Source organism: Tursiops truncatus, chromosome 3 (assembly GCF_011762595.2).
Source record: "Tursiops truncatus isolate mTurTru1 chromosome 3, mTurTru1.mat.Y, whole genome shotgun sequence".
Classification (NCBI taxonomy): Eukaryota; Metazoa; Chordata; class Mammalia; order Artiodactyla; family Delphinidae; genus Tursiops; species Tursiops truncatus.
The window spans coordinates 26,240,149-26,254,543 of record NC_047036.1 but is presented as its reverse complement, the minus strand read 5'-3'; the positions used below and the strand labels follow the sequence as shown (position 1 = coordinate 26,254,543).

At 44.5% G+C, this 14,395-nt stretch overlaps 1 protein-coding gene across 11 annotated transcripts in view; it reads right to left on the bottom strand.

Annotated features, from left to right (window-relative positions):
- Positions 1-14,395, bottom strand: part of PDZD2 (PDZ domain containing 2) — a 372,865-nt gene that overhangs the window by 87,002 nt on the left and 271,468 nt on the right. For 10 of the 11 annotated variants that reach the window (XM_019930197.3, XM_073802038.1, XM_019930193.3 and 7 more), the window contains 2 exons: positions 10,949-11,438; positions 1,677-1,819 (listed from right to left, as the gene is read on the bottom strand). In XM_019930197.3, the coding sequence (XP_019785756.2) occupies positions 1,677-1,819; positions 10,949-11,438 (633 nt within the window). Of the gene's footprint in view, positions 1-1,676; positions 1,820-10,948; positions 11,439-14,395 lie in introns of those variants that run through there. The other variant, XM_019930198.3, reaches the window with a different exon arrangement.

Genomic DNA, 14,395 nt, shown 5'->3' with positions numbered 1-14,395 from the left:
TTCAAAAATCCCTAAAGCAGAGAAAGGCTAAGAACCCTGGGCTGTTGCTCAGGATGGAAAGAGAATGGAAGAGGAAAACCACAGAGAACAAGCAAACTGGAACGTCAAAGAGGTATGTGGGTGGGCACTCTGGAGGAGAGGGATTCAGGAATACAGGAGAACGTAGTGGTTTGGGCCAGCGTCCCTGGGCTTACTTCTCCACACCACCATCAAGATCACCTCTGTCCCTGTTCCTTTTTAATCCCACATTTCTCATCTCCAGTTATTAACTAGAATGCCCCACATATAAATTAAATACCCAGACACACACACACACACACACACACATATCTAAGCTAAGGCTGTAAGAAAATGGTGAGACCCACTAGAAATAGCTCACATGGAAAATAGGAAAGAACAGTTCTACATAAGCTCATCTCTGAGCACAGGAATTTCCTAATTGCCAACTTTCCAAAGACAGACTAGAACCTGAAACCTAGGACTAATGGGAAAATGGCTATCTCATGCGAGTTCCTTAAAGCATCCATCATTTGGGAAGTGTAATGATGCTCTTCTGCATACAAACTATCTAAGGTCTTAATCTGTCAATAATTACTGCCACCCAGATAAGTGACACCTGCAGTTAATCTTATTTCTACTTGAGTTATCAGGATCGTACTCTCTACTTAGGGGACTGATGAGCATGAAACACTTTGATAGTTTGTGCCCTGGTCCTCTCTTTGGTATTCTATTCCTCAGACTAAATTCTTCGAGCTCCTTCAACTGTGTCTCATGAGATCCATTTCTGAGAGCTCCCTCGGTCTGGAGCAGGCCAATACTGCTCTGGTTTGCCAACTCCCCCTTAGCGTCAGGGTACCTGGACCGAACACTGTCCAGACTAGATTCACCTCCCTCATCAGTGAAACTCTACCTTTATCCACCTACTGTATATGTATGGACATCCAACATATATACGCGTCCCACTGTGCTCTGCAAACAGTAGACGCCCTATGTATACAGAAGCAATTAGCTACATGGCATTAGCTTACATTTGGGGACGGCTACATCCCTCTAACTCAACATGGACTTCTTCTTTGACATGCTCTGCCTAAGCACTGTCCCTCTTCCTACTTCAGATGACTGTTCAGTTTAAAAAAGAAGCTTTACAGTGTGAATTGTTTTCAGGTCACAAGGAGAAAATTCACATTTATTTTTCCCCCGCCACATCTGCACGGCAGAGACACACATATCTAAGTGTGGATCAAATCTGGATAGACCCGACGAATCCAGACACGGCACACGAACTGTGGTCACATTTAAACCCCATCACTTTCCCAAGTCATCAGCCACAGTCTCATGGGAGTGACGATGTCAGGGATGTGGTGTTCCAATGCGTGGATAAGCAACCACGTGGCACAAACATCCCAAAAGTCAGGATAAGTAACATTCACTTGACACTCAAACTGGATTAGAAAGAAATCTAATCTTCCTTCATGCTGTGGCAGAGCTGGCAATAGCCCCAGCAATGAACCACTTCCTGTGCTCAGAGGGGTGTTTAATTAGAACCACTGGTGCCCGATCTCCTCCCGTGCTCCAGCATCATCCTTGTAAACTGTAATGCCCAGAGTCCCGGCACCCGGGGGAAGGGAAGGGGGGGGAAGACAAGGAGGCAGAGAAAGGGAGAGTTATCTAGTCACCTGTGAGCGGCACCTCCTTCCTTCACTTGGGTGACAACGATAGCGTGAGGTGAGCGCTTTGATCCTCGGCCTCCACTAACCTGAATTCCCAGCCCATCCGATTCTTTAAGCAGCTCCATCTTCCATATCCGGCCAACTTCCTCCTTGGAAGAAAAAGTGAGCAGAATGTGAAGTATCTGGACAGACACGCACCATTGTCAAAGGAGAGGGGACCAGGGAGGTCCAGCCAAGTATTCACTTGTCGACAGATATCGCAGGGGATCACCGATGAGAAAATTCTGTGGGTTGGACCAAAGTCTCGAGCTGGCAGTGCTGCCCAAAACAACCTTCTGTGATAATAGGAGTGTTCTCCTTCTGCACCATCCAAAAGGAGCCACCAGCCACAGGTGGCTACCGAACACTTGAAGTATGGCTGGTGGCAACGGAGACACTGAATTTTTCATTTCATTTCATTTTAATTAAATTTAATTAGCCATCTGTGGCTAGTGGTAATGACATTGGACAGCACAGCAAAAGTGATTTGCGAATTTCCTGACCAGGGTCCTGTTAAGTAAAGCTTTTCTGCCTGGAACCCAGGTACCACTACGTGTGTAAATACTGGCTGTGCCTGGGTTCCTTTTATTTACAACGGCTACTAATTGATAAAGGAGGATGAAAGGAAGACAGAGCTAGGTCTTGGTGCCAGGAGACTTCAACTAGTTTGAGCCAAGCTCTGCCACTTGGTACTTACGAAAGTCACATAAGGCCTGAATACCTCAGTTTCCTTGCCTTTAAAGGGACTTCCCTGGTGGCGCAGTGGATAGGACTCGGTGCTCCCAGTGCAGGGGGCCCAGGTTCGATCCCTGGTCAGGGAACTAGATCCCATATGCATGCCACAACTGGGAGCTCGGATGGCGCAGATGGGGAGCTGACGAGCTGCAACTGAGGAGCCCCAGAGCCACAACTAAGGAGCCCGGCTGCTGCAGCTGAGACCTGGTGCAACCAAATAAATATTAGAAAAACCCCAAAACAAACAAAAAAGCATATAACTCTTTAAAAAAATAATAAAGTGGGGTTAAGTATTAACACTTCCAGGGCTGGTGTTAGGATTAAAGGAGACATTTATGGAAACAGGCAGCAGTGCTCCTGATATCTAGTAGATACATAATAAATGTTGATAGGTAACCACGTATGACTTACACATGCATATCATATATGTTAAAAACATAATATTGAATTGAATCTCAAACTTCTTTAAAATATATGAATGAGATCTTGGGCAGGAGAAACCAAAACAGGAAATTCACCGATGAATTTGTGATCAACTTCCGCACACACTGGTCAGTATACTCTTCTTTTTTTAATTAATTAATTAATTTATTTATGGCTGTGTTGGGTGTTCGTTTCTGTGCGAGGGCTTTCTCTAGGTGCGGCAAGCTGGAGCCACTCTTCATCGCGGTGCGCGGGCCTCTCACTATCGCAGCCTCTCTTGTTGCGGAGCACAGGCTCAGTAGTTGTGGCGCACGGGCTTAGTTGCTCCGCGGCATGTGGGATCTTGCCAGACCAAGGCTCGAACCCGTGTCCCCTGCATCGGCAGGCAGACTCTCAACCACAGCGCCACCAGGGAAGCCCCAGTGCACTCTTTAAATGAATTTAAAAATGCTTCAACAACTATAAAAATCTATCCCTTTTACTTTATTTATTTATTTAGGCCACGCCACAGGGCTCGTGGGATCTTAAGTTCCCTGACCAGGGATTGAACCTGCGCCCTCGGCAGGGAAAGCGCGGAGTCCTAACCACTGGACCTCCAGAGAACTGCCAAAGATCTATCCTTTTCAAAAACTAATAAAGGTGTCTAAATCCTCTTGACTGCTAGTAGCTTTTCTGCTCTGGTTTATTCTCCATGTGACTCCGTATTTCACTCCAAGGACACAAACATACACCCACTGCAAAATGTTTGATAATTGGCTGCTCAGAGAAATGAAAGCAAAAGCTTCTAAAGTGATTTATTTGGGAGTCTGACTTTAGGCTCGTCCCAAAGTCCTTGCTGGCTCCAGGTATACAGGTAGGGGTCACAATGCATTCCTCAATTTAAAAAAGAAAAGCTTTGTGTTTTCTTCGTTCATCGTGAAGGTCCATGGAACTGTTAAGGTCCAATACAGACAAAGCCAGCATCTCCTTAAAAGTAGGCAACCTGCCCATTCAAGCTGCTTGCAAAAGAGGAAAAATGTGAAGCATTTAGAAAATCCGAAATGCATACTGTCAGCAACTAAAATGCAACGGTAAAAAAAGCAGATGTTGAACGGTCACTAATGTGCAGCAACAGGAACGTCTAGGGAAATTATTGCCAGACAGAGAGACCTGTTGGGCCCTACACTTCTCCTCACCCAGCGCAGCTCACGGGGGCTCCGTGACTCCAACAACACGCCATGGTGCCAGCTGTCTCCTCCATCCACTGACCACAGGCCCACGAAGCCTGTCTGGCCAAATGTAACCGCAGAAGTCACTGGCGTTTCTCCCACAGTAGTTCATGAACTTGTCAACGATCCCTACACCATCCCATCGTCTCACTTTGGACTCCCTGGGTTTTGGTTGGTTGCCTCTGACCTCTGGAACACCTTTCTCTCTTTCCCATTCAGAAACAGCCTGCCTGGCCTTCAGAGTCTCTCACAGCTCCACAACTTCCAAGAAGCCATCCTTGAGAATCAGTGCTACCATGAGATAGCAACCTTCAGTGCTTCCACTACACGAGACCCTGTGGCTATCGGAGGACTCGGAAGAGAACAAAGGCAAGGTGCTCCGGTTAGCTGTTATCCCGGCGTGCTGGGCGTCCCACACTGGCACATGGGCCAGCCCTGTGGCTGCTTCCCTGGGCCTCACGGTGCAGGTGACAAATGAGAGTCGACGGTGGCTTGACTTTTTTCCTTGGAAGACATGCCATGGCTCCTGGGGTCTTGAAGATGTGAGACAGTGTTCCTCCCTCTCCCAGTACAGAAAATCTGTAGAACTCTTTCCCAAGAACAACACGGACCATTATGAGAGCCCAGAAATAAGAAAACCCCTTTGGTTTTAGCCCAAATTAGTCAAAACCTATCCATCCCTATTACTAGCTACACCATCATTTTCTCCCGTCCTACCCTCCTTTTGCTAAACAGAACATGTTAAGTATGGTTCACAGAGGATGTGACAATACTAGATACAGTTCTTTCTGATTTTTAAATGCTTTAGAAATAGTACTTGTGACAAGAAACATGCAAAACTACATTCATGGGGAAAGAAGAATGGCCTAAATGTTGACCCTGACAGAGGAGTTAAAGACAAGAGCACCCACACGCCCACTCCACACCCCTGCCCCTGCCCAAGATGCACACAACTAGTTAAAAGCAAAACAAAAACAAAACACATATCTAATAGTATATGTGTTTACACATACAGCCCCCAACTACACTAGTCTAGAAACAGCTTTTCTTTTATCCAATAATATGATTTTTCCCTCAACAACAGAGTAGAAACTATAAGGGGAGAATTCAAAGAAAATGATGCAAATTTCCTCACCCTGGAATTTCTTGATCATCTAATGAAGGAGCTCTGAGGAACACAAAGAGAGGCAGAAACAGGAAGAGGCAGATGTTATCGGTCTCAATTGTACAATTGTCAGTAGTAAATCTAGCTGCCTACAGCTGAAAGTAGCGTTCAGTTAAAAATAAAATCAGTGTCTAAAGTTTATTAGCCTAAAGCTGGCACTGGCCAAAAACCAACAGGTCAACTTAAAAACAATAAATATCAAGTATATTTCCAACTGCCTCCTTACAATTCCACTTAGGTATCCACTACACACGCCAGTAGGGTCAAAACAGGACTCTCCTTCTTTCCCATCTCAGTGGGAATAGCAACATCATCTACTCAAGCTTAAGAGGATATGCAAACCCACAACCCACGAACTGTCTTTGATTTATCCTTCTATTTCCTACACCTAAACCATGAGTGAGATCTAAACGCTCTATTTGCAAAACAGATCCACATTCATCTACCTCTGCTTTTCTTCCCTGACACCACCCTTGTCAAAGCCACCAGCATCTTTAGCTTGGGTTATCACAATGGCCTCCAATCTGGTCTCCCTTTTTATGCTCTACCTCTCACAAACCACTATTATCCATTACGCATCTAGGGTAAATGTTAACAATTATATATATATATCATGATGCACTCAGCTTAAACCTTTCGACAGCTCCCCGCTAGACTTAGAATAAGGTCCGCACTCTTTGCAATGGCGAACATGAACTTTTGTAATCGAGTCCCATCCGTATCCTCCACATCACCTCCTAGTCCTGTCCCCATCACTCACTGTGCTGCAGACTCTCTGCTCCTAGAATATTCTATCATTCCTGTCTTACAGCAGCTGCATGTGCTAGTTCCTCGCCGGAAACATTCTGCCCCCGGATTTTGCAGGGCTGCCCTTTCCTGACACTCAGTCTGTAGCTGAAACGTGGCCTCTTTAATGAGGTCTTTTGCCGACAACACCCAATATCAATTTGCCCCCTGCCCATGTCACTGCGGGGCCATCTTTCACGTCACTGTTTTACTTTATTTATCGTACTTATGGTCAACATCTAACATTCTGATTTATTTTCTTATTTATTGCTTGTGGCCCCTTATACGTGACAAATGCCGCAGGACAGGAACTTCATCTCTCATTTACAAATGGGTTCTCCAGCAGCTAGAACAGTGCCTAGCACATAACAATACTGCATAAATGTCACTGCATTAACAAATAGAGAATGTTTATCCACTAATCCTAGGGTTCTTCAAAGTTATTGAGACTGACGTTAAGAAGTTTACCCAGATGGGAGACCTCCCTGTTTGCCAATGTTCAGCGTGTGAACACAGATCCAGTTGTAGAGATGATTGAGTTCTGAAACAGATCCTGTCTAGACAGAGGGCTTGGGCCTTTGCTTCCTTTTACATTGGCTTAAAGGGCAAAGAGACTTTGTCAGCCTGTTGAGAAAAAGCCAAACCATGCAAAATTGGACGCTACGGACGTCTGTATTAATGTTGTCAGAGTGCTACCCTTTCCTGTAAACCGCCAGTTACTGTGTGAGCTCACATGTGCATCTCTTCACAAAGGCAAACAGAGGGATTTATTTACCAAAACAGGGGTGGTGCATTAAAGGGAGTGGCCTCGGCAGCATTTAAATGACCTCATCTGCTAGAACCCAAAATAAAATTTTACAACAGCATCTTTGCCCCAAATGTGAGAAGACACATCATCCAACTAGAATTTCACTGCAGTAAATGCTCTGGCTCCAGTTGCAGACCTATTTTGAGACTGTTTGCTTATCCCTTCTTACTTAGAGTGATCAGTAAGAAATGAAGAAACATGTCATCGTAATGTCAGAGTTGAAATCCCGTAGTCATCCGACCAAAATGCTCAGTGTGTAGGTAAGAAAACTGAAGCTTCGAGAAAGGACGTGGCAGCCTGAAGGCCACAGAGCTGGGAAGGGAAGAACCAGGGCTGGAACTTGGAGCCCCATCTCTCAGGCCTGGGGCTGCCCCGTGCCTTCATTAATAAATAGCTACAGAGCCCCTACAGGTGCAAGGCGCTGAGCTGGGACCGAGAGAGCAAAGGCTCAGAGGCAAGAGTGAGCATGGCCTTGTGAAAAAAACGAACTCAGCCAAAGACAGGGAGGAAGAAAGCAGTGAGAAATGGGGGCAAAGCGTTAATCAGGAATCAGGTGATGAAAAGGCCTCACATGCTACGTCAAGCCAAGGTATCTGGGTATTACCCCAAGGGCAAAGTGGGCCACCAAATGGTTTAAGCTTTAGCGCACATGCGTGTGTACATGTGCATGCATGCTCGCGCAGTAAGATCTGCTCTTTAGAAAGGTCCCTCTGGTTGCAGTGGGGACAGTGGGTGATGGGAGGAAAGTGGGAGCAGTGAGACGGGTGGGAGACTACTGTGACCACCCAGGTGAGAAATGAGAGCAGCCTGGCCCTGACCTAAAGCTGTTGGAGGGAGCACAGAGAAGTGGCGCAGACAGAGATCCTGAAGGGAGCAGCAGTTGACAGGATTGGTGGCTGACAGGATGCGGTGTAAGGGAGAGGGCAGCGTTCCTGCTGACTCCATGATGCCAACTGTCCCAATTTGCCTGGGTGAAGGCGTTTCCCAGGATATGGAGCTGTCAGTGCAAAACCAGGGAAAGTTCTGCACAAACCAGGGCTAGTGGTCACTAGCTGAATCTCAGGTTTCTGGCTTGGGCAGCTTTGTGGATGGTGAGACCTGGAATGTTGAAGCAAGCTTGGTGGTGCGGGAAAGCAACGCATCGAGTTTCAGGCATGATATGAAATATCTAAGATTGGAGACATCCTGTACGTGGTTGGTAGAAAGCTCGAGGGCTCAGGAGAGAGGTGAAGGCAGACAGGCATTTAGGAGACATTACCATGTAGAAGGATATAAGTTCACCCAGAGACCATGGGGACTTCCTAGAAGAGGACCATCCTCCTGCTGCCTCTGCTTGATACAAACATCAGGGACCACCCAGGAGAAGCCCTCAGTGTGATTCTCCTTCTGAGTTTCACATACTTTCCTGCAGGTTCAGACCTGGGGAAGCCTTTCTGAGATCTCTACTGAACCACTTACAGGAAAGAGGTCTGGTACTGCACAGGGTGGATTTTGGGTACTAGGGTAAGACCACAAATGGACCCATAGACACACACACCAGCTGTGAATAAACTCTCCTGACTGGCAAACGGTAGAGTTCTTTTTTTTTTCATTGTTATGTGACTGAGTTTGGTTGTATTCGCTTTCACCATGCAGCATTACAAGAATACACATTATGGATATGTTGCCTTGGATGAGCAATGATCTTTACTAGACAGAGAGGAAGGAATCTGGAACTCGTTTCTAAAATTGCGTATCTATGTCCTAGGAGATCCTTGTGCTTTAGAAGATGGGCCCAACTTTTAAAAAAATTAATCTGTTCGCATGTGTATCATTATGTGTTAATACTTTACAGAAACAAGCCATTTTTTAAAAGGAGATATTTGTTAAAAGGAAATATGTTTCCTCTAGGTCCGTTAAGGCAGAACAGAATATAGAAAAAAAGTCTGAGGATTTATTTTCCTGTAAGAAATAACAGTCTATGAAAAAGAAGTACCTGACAAATAAAAGTGGTCTGAATGATTATAAGCCTTGTCTGTAATTTATTAAGTCTTTGTAGATATATTAAATCATTAAGAAAGCAGAAACGGAACAACGCTGACATGTCTAATCTCCCATTATTCAAATGGAATGGAATTTTACCCCAAGGCTTAAGAGGTAAATAGCTAATTTTTGTTTTTCTGGAAATTCCATTTTAGCATGACCTTGGGCTCGTCCTGGAGTAAAAATATAAATCTATTCATACCAAGAACCTAAGCAGACTTCTGTTAGGTCTCTTGGTCCCAGTTTGGGTGATGCCAGGGTGTGGAGGAAAGCTATGAAGGTCTATTTCTTGCCAACCCTAATTACCCCAGGTAAATGCATCTAACGAGGCCATTTCTGGGGTTGAAGAGGGTACCGAAATATCCATGCCTGAGAAGGTGTGCGGCCCATCCTGACTTTCTAAGACCAAAAGTACAATCCAGGGTCAGTCATCAGTCTATAGATTTAAAACAGTTATGAAGAATTCCAGATGGCAAGTCTCTCCTCGCTATAGGCATGGGGTTTCAAAAAAAAAAAAAATCCCCACGGTAATAGATCATGGTTTGGTTTTTTTCACCCTTCATTTGTATCTTCTTGGACATTTGACCTTGAGTACAAAAACCAGGCAAAGGAACTCTGGTATGTGCAGTCTTAAGATAGTCTAATCCAGAAATTCAAGTTTTTGTTATTGCCTTCGATCAGGATGAGTAGAGGATGGTATTCTCTTACAAGTCTGGTGTGGCATTTTTTCTTTTAAAATCATTCCAAATAATTCCCACTGTGTCCTCGGACAGATGAAAACCTAATCTTTGGACTGAATGTGTGAGATTCCACCCTAAACTTCGGTACCTTAACACTTCAAAATGAACCAGTGCTACCCATTTGTCATTTTCACCTTAAGGTTTCTGCATATTCACAATCATCAGAAGAAAACAATCACATCAACATATAGTATTCATTGATAATATTATACACATTAGAATATTTTTATTGCCCTTAATCCTTTTTTGCGGGAGGGGCATAAAACTGGTAGAAAACCATTAATAGAAACATTCATTTTTTTCTTCTCATTTGTTTGTAAATTCCATCCACAAATATACCTTCTCTGTGTAAGGCTCCTCAAATGAAGAAACATGGTCCCTTAAGAGAAGGATTATTTTGATTCTTCTCAACCCATTACACAGATTGGCTACAGTTGCAGAAATATGCATGCAATAGCCTTACTAGAAATTACATTCACTCCTAGGGCATCATTTCCCAGGCTGCAAAGCTGAACTCGATACTTCCTCTGTGCCCATTTTCCATCCTTCCAACTTCCTCTTTCATCCTTAGAGGGCCTCTCCTGAGTCAGAAAAGAAACCAATCAGGAACCATCTAGCTAGTTACTGCTTTGTTAGGAACCCAGAGGAATACCTGGCCAAGAGGATTCTTGGAACAAGCACGCTGACCCTAAAGAAATGTAACTTAACAAGAAAGTGTTGGTTATAATGGGGTAGACGATATGAGGCTAGAAGCGTGTCTATCACCATTCAGAACTAAACCACATCTGCTTTGCCTTTAGGTGAGGGCAGCTCTGACCATCACAGCTGGATATCATAGTATCAGAGATTTCTGTGAAGTTTCCAAACTTCACTGGAATTCAGCAATATAATAATACTATCCCATGAAAATGTCACTGGTTTTGAAATGTTAAAAATAAAAGCAGATGCTTCCCTGCAGGTTGGACATCCGTCCTGTGTAATACCAAGGCTTGGATATTTATGCTATCAGTGGTCACCAGGAATTCTTGGCCTTGCAGTGGCAATTCCACTGGTGACAGCAGTGATAAATAATGATGCAGTTCAAGTACTTTATCTGGGCCTCATATGACTCAAATTATACCACAGAAGGCTTGAATTTTCCGCCTTAGGATCACTCGGCTAGCTCTTTATTTAAGTGTGATAAAATGACTTGGTTTTTTTGTTGTTATTGTCATGTCCTATGATCATTTATCTTAATAAATCTTTCAGTTTCTAAATGCAAAGTCATCTTAGATGTATTTTCCAAACCTTAAATGCAACTGCAAACAACATTTCATTGAAAATTCAGGTTATACCACCAAAGCAAACCTTACCCGTGCCAGGCAGTCGCTGGACTGGAAGTCTGTCTTCCCAGATTTTGAGAAGCGGCGTCTGTCATTGCTTGTGGGCAGAGGGGCGTCCGCCTTTGCAATCCCTTTGTCTAATTCCGACCTCTCTAGATGGGATCCAGCCACCTCCTTGAGCGAATCTGGGCCATTTTCTAGCTCAAAGACATGACCGTTTCCCAGTTCAGGGTCCAGGCCATTGTCTAGTTCAGACACAGGGTCACTGTCCAACTCACAGCCAGCGCTGCTCTTGGATTCTTCAGTGGCTTTGTGGGTAGAAGGCCTGGCAATGACCGCAAACTTTCTTGCTCTTTTCCCCTTTTTCACAGTTCGGTCCCCCAGCTCCAAGGTAGGCGTCTCTCCTGGTTCAGAGCTGTTGCTGCTGTTGCCGTTATAAGGAGAATGGACTTGGTGCTTGAAGCGGCGCAGCATGATCAGGTAGATGAAGCCGCCATTCCAGCACTGCTCAGCCAGGTAACTGCAAGGGACACAGGGGGGTCAGAGAGGGGCTGGTTAAAACCCTCCAAACATCCTCCAAGGACAATGCAGCGGGTTGACACATCTGATGGCCCACACAGGACCCATATGACTAAAGTCCTGGCCAAGTGATTGAGGCACTAAGCTTCTTAAAGAGGCTGCACACTTCACTCACTCTTTTAATCTATTTAATTGTTGATGCTAAAAATAACCCCCAAACCAACCAAAAAACCACCATGAACTGGAAATGACTCATGAGAGTACCCTACGAAGGTAGTCAGAGAAGGATTTCTCTATTAACAGAGCCAATCCTAACATATCATTAAAAAAAAAATTATTCTCCATTCACTCAACAACTTGTTACATCAGAATGATGCCAGCTTCCCATTCATAACGTTCTGATGGGATAGCACTGCGAGTCCCCAGGGGAAAATGGATAAAATAGATTGGGGGAAATGTACAGTTCTGCTCACAGGATCAAGAACTGCACTGCGGGCTTCCCTGGTGGCACAGTGGTTGAGAGTCCGCCTGCTGATGCAGGGGACACGGGTTCGTGCCCCGGTCCGGGAAGATCCCACATGCCGTGGAGCGGCTGGGCCCGTGAGCCATGGCCGCTGAGCCTGCGCATCTGGAGCCTGTGCTCCGCAACAGGAGAGGCCATAACAGTGAGAGGCCGGCGTAACGCAAAAAAAAAAAAAAAAAAATGAACTGCATGGTGCAAACTATATATAGAATAGAGAAAAAACAAGGTCCTACTGTATAGCACAGGGAACTATATTCAATATCCTGTGATAAACCATAATGGAAGAGAATATGAAAAAGAATGTATATATATGAATAACTGAATCACTTTGCTATACAGCAGAAACTTACAGCAGAAATTAACACAACACTGTAGATCAACTACACTTAAAAAAAAAAAAAAAAAAGCCACAGATTGGAAAGACCCAAAGTGGAAAAACAAAATCAACTGCACAAGAGGAACCTTTGCCTCACAGCAGTTAAAGGGAAAAAAAGATGCTGAGCTGGGGGCGGGTAGAAGGGGTTGGCTGGTATTAAGATGCAGCCAGTAAAGAATCACAGCAAGTGTGTGCAGCATGAAATGAGGATCAGGTTCATTTCTCGGTAATGGTTCTAGTTTGGTTGTTCATAGCACACGTGAAGTGTCATTTCCGGTCTGGGCATCACATGAAGAGGAACACTGACAAAGTGGAAAACACAGACATAGGGCAACCAGGAGGAAGACAACTGCTGGAAACTGTGGCAACCAGGAATAGTGGGAGGAAGGAGGGACGTTTAGCCTGAGGAAGACGAGGGCCAGGCTCAGTCGTTTTCACATGTATCTGAGGACTGCCAAACACTTAGAAGCAGGAAATCATACAAATGAGATAATGCACGTGAAGCCTGACATACAATGACTCCTCCGGATCTTAAAGAATAACAATAGAACCTCAAACGAGATGAGTAATTAGCGGCATCCAGGACCAGATCCTTAAAGTTTCAGCAAAGAAAACACTTGCTCAACGTCAGGAAGCCAGGCTGGGCTGGACCTCCCACCAGTGCCACCCAAGATAAGGAAGCACAAACCCCAGACGAACCCAGGGGATGCCCTCACCACTGGGATCTTGCCACATACTACACGTCACTGGTTCCCAAGCAAAGAATGTCAACCACCAAATCCTTAACGAGTCAGACCTGCTTCCCCGGCTTCAAGTCCCACAAAGAGAAGGCCTGGGGCTATGTTGCCTACATCTGCAATGCAATGTGGAAAACAGAACTTTTCCCAGTATACCAAACCAGACTTGAGAGCTGGGGCAGTCAGTATGTGGGAAGGGGGCCAGGTCATAAGGAGAGATGACCAGTCGTGTTTGAAATGTACTAAGTTCTGAGCCAAGGGTGTATAATCCCCCTACCTAATGGTCAGGGTAATGCAATGACGGTGACTGTCTAACAGAAGAAGAGAACAATTCTGAACTTTTGCCTTGGAGTAAAGTGAACAAGAGAGAAGGGTCCTCAAACATCGACCAAAGCTAGTAAAAACTTTCTTTGATCCTGGGTTATAAGCCATGGTAATGAACTTACACATAAAAACCAGGTAGATAAAAGATACTGTACAGACTTCGGGTTGTTCTGTGAACTACAGTGAGATGAAGAGGCATGAAGACCTTTCTAGACTGGAATCTAGAAATTAAAAATTAATCCTGGTTCTCTGCACCATTTTTCTACAATGTTTAGATTTTACCTTTTGAATTGTGTATTTTTTTCCATACTGGATAAAATCTTTTAAAGATATAAAACGATAAGAGTAATTAGACAGGTTGTAAGGGTTTCCTCTGAACAACCAATACTATTAATCTAATATATATGCTCAGATGTTATGAAAAACAGGATGGGGTAGTAAAAACAGGACCAGGTTGAGAGTTAGACACCCAAGTTTTTGTTATAGCTTTGGCCCAACCACGTAAAACAATGCTAATTACACCAAATTTCCACTGACAGATGAATCGACAGACAAAATACGTATGTCCATATAATGGAATACTATTCAGCAATAAAAAGGACTGAAGCTCATGCTACAACATGGTTGGAGCTTGAAGCATTATGCTAACTGAAAGATGCCAGGCCACAAAAGGCCATATACCATTCCATTATTGGACGTGTCCAGAATAGGCAGACTCATTGAGATAGAAAGTAGATTAGTGGTTGCCAGGAGCTGGGGGGATGGGAGAGAGAGGAGAATTGAGACTGACCGCTAATAGGCACAGGCTTTTTGCGGGGGGTGATGGAAATGTTCTAGAATTAGATAGTGGTGATGGTTGCACAACATGGTAGATACATGAATATACCCACTAAATTGTACACTTTAAAATGATGAATGTGATGTTATGTGAATTATTTCTCAATTAAAAAAAAATAACAGGGCTTCCCTGGTGGCGCAGTGGTCGAGAGTCCGCCTGC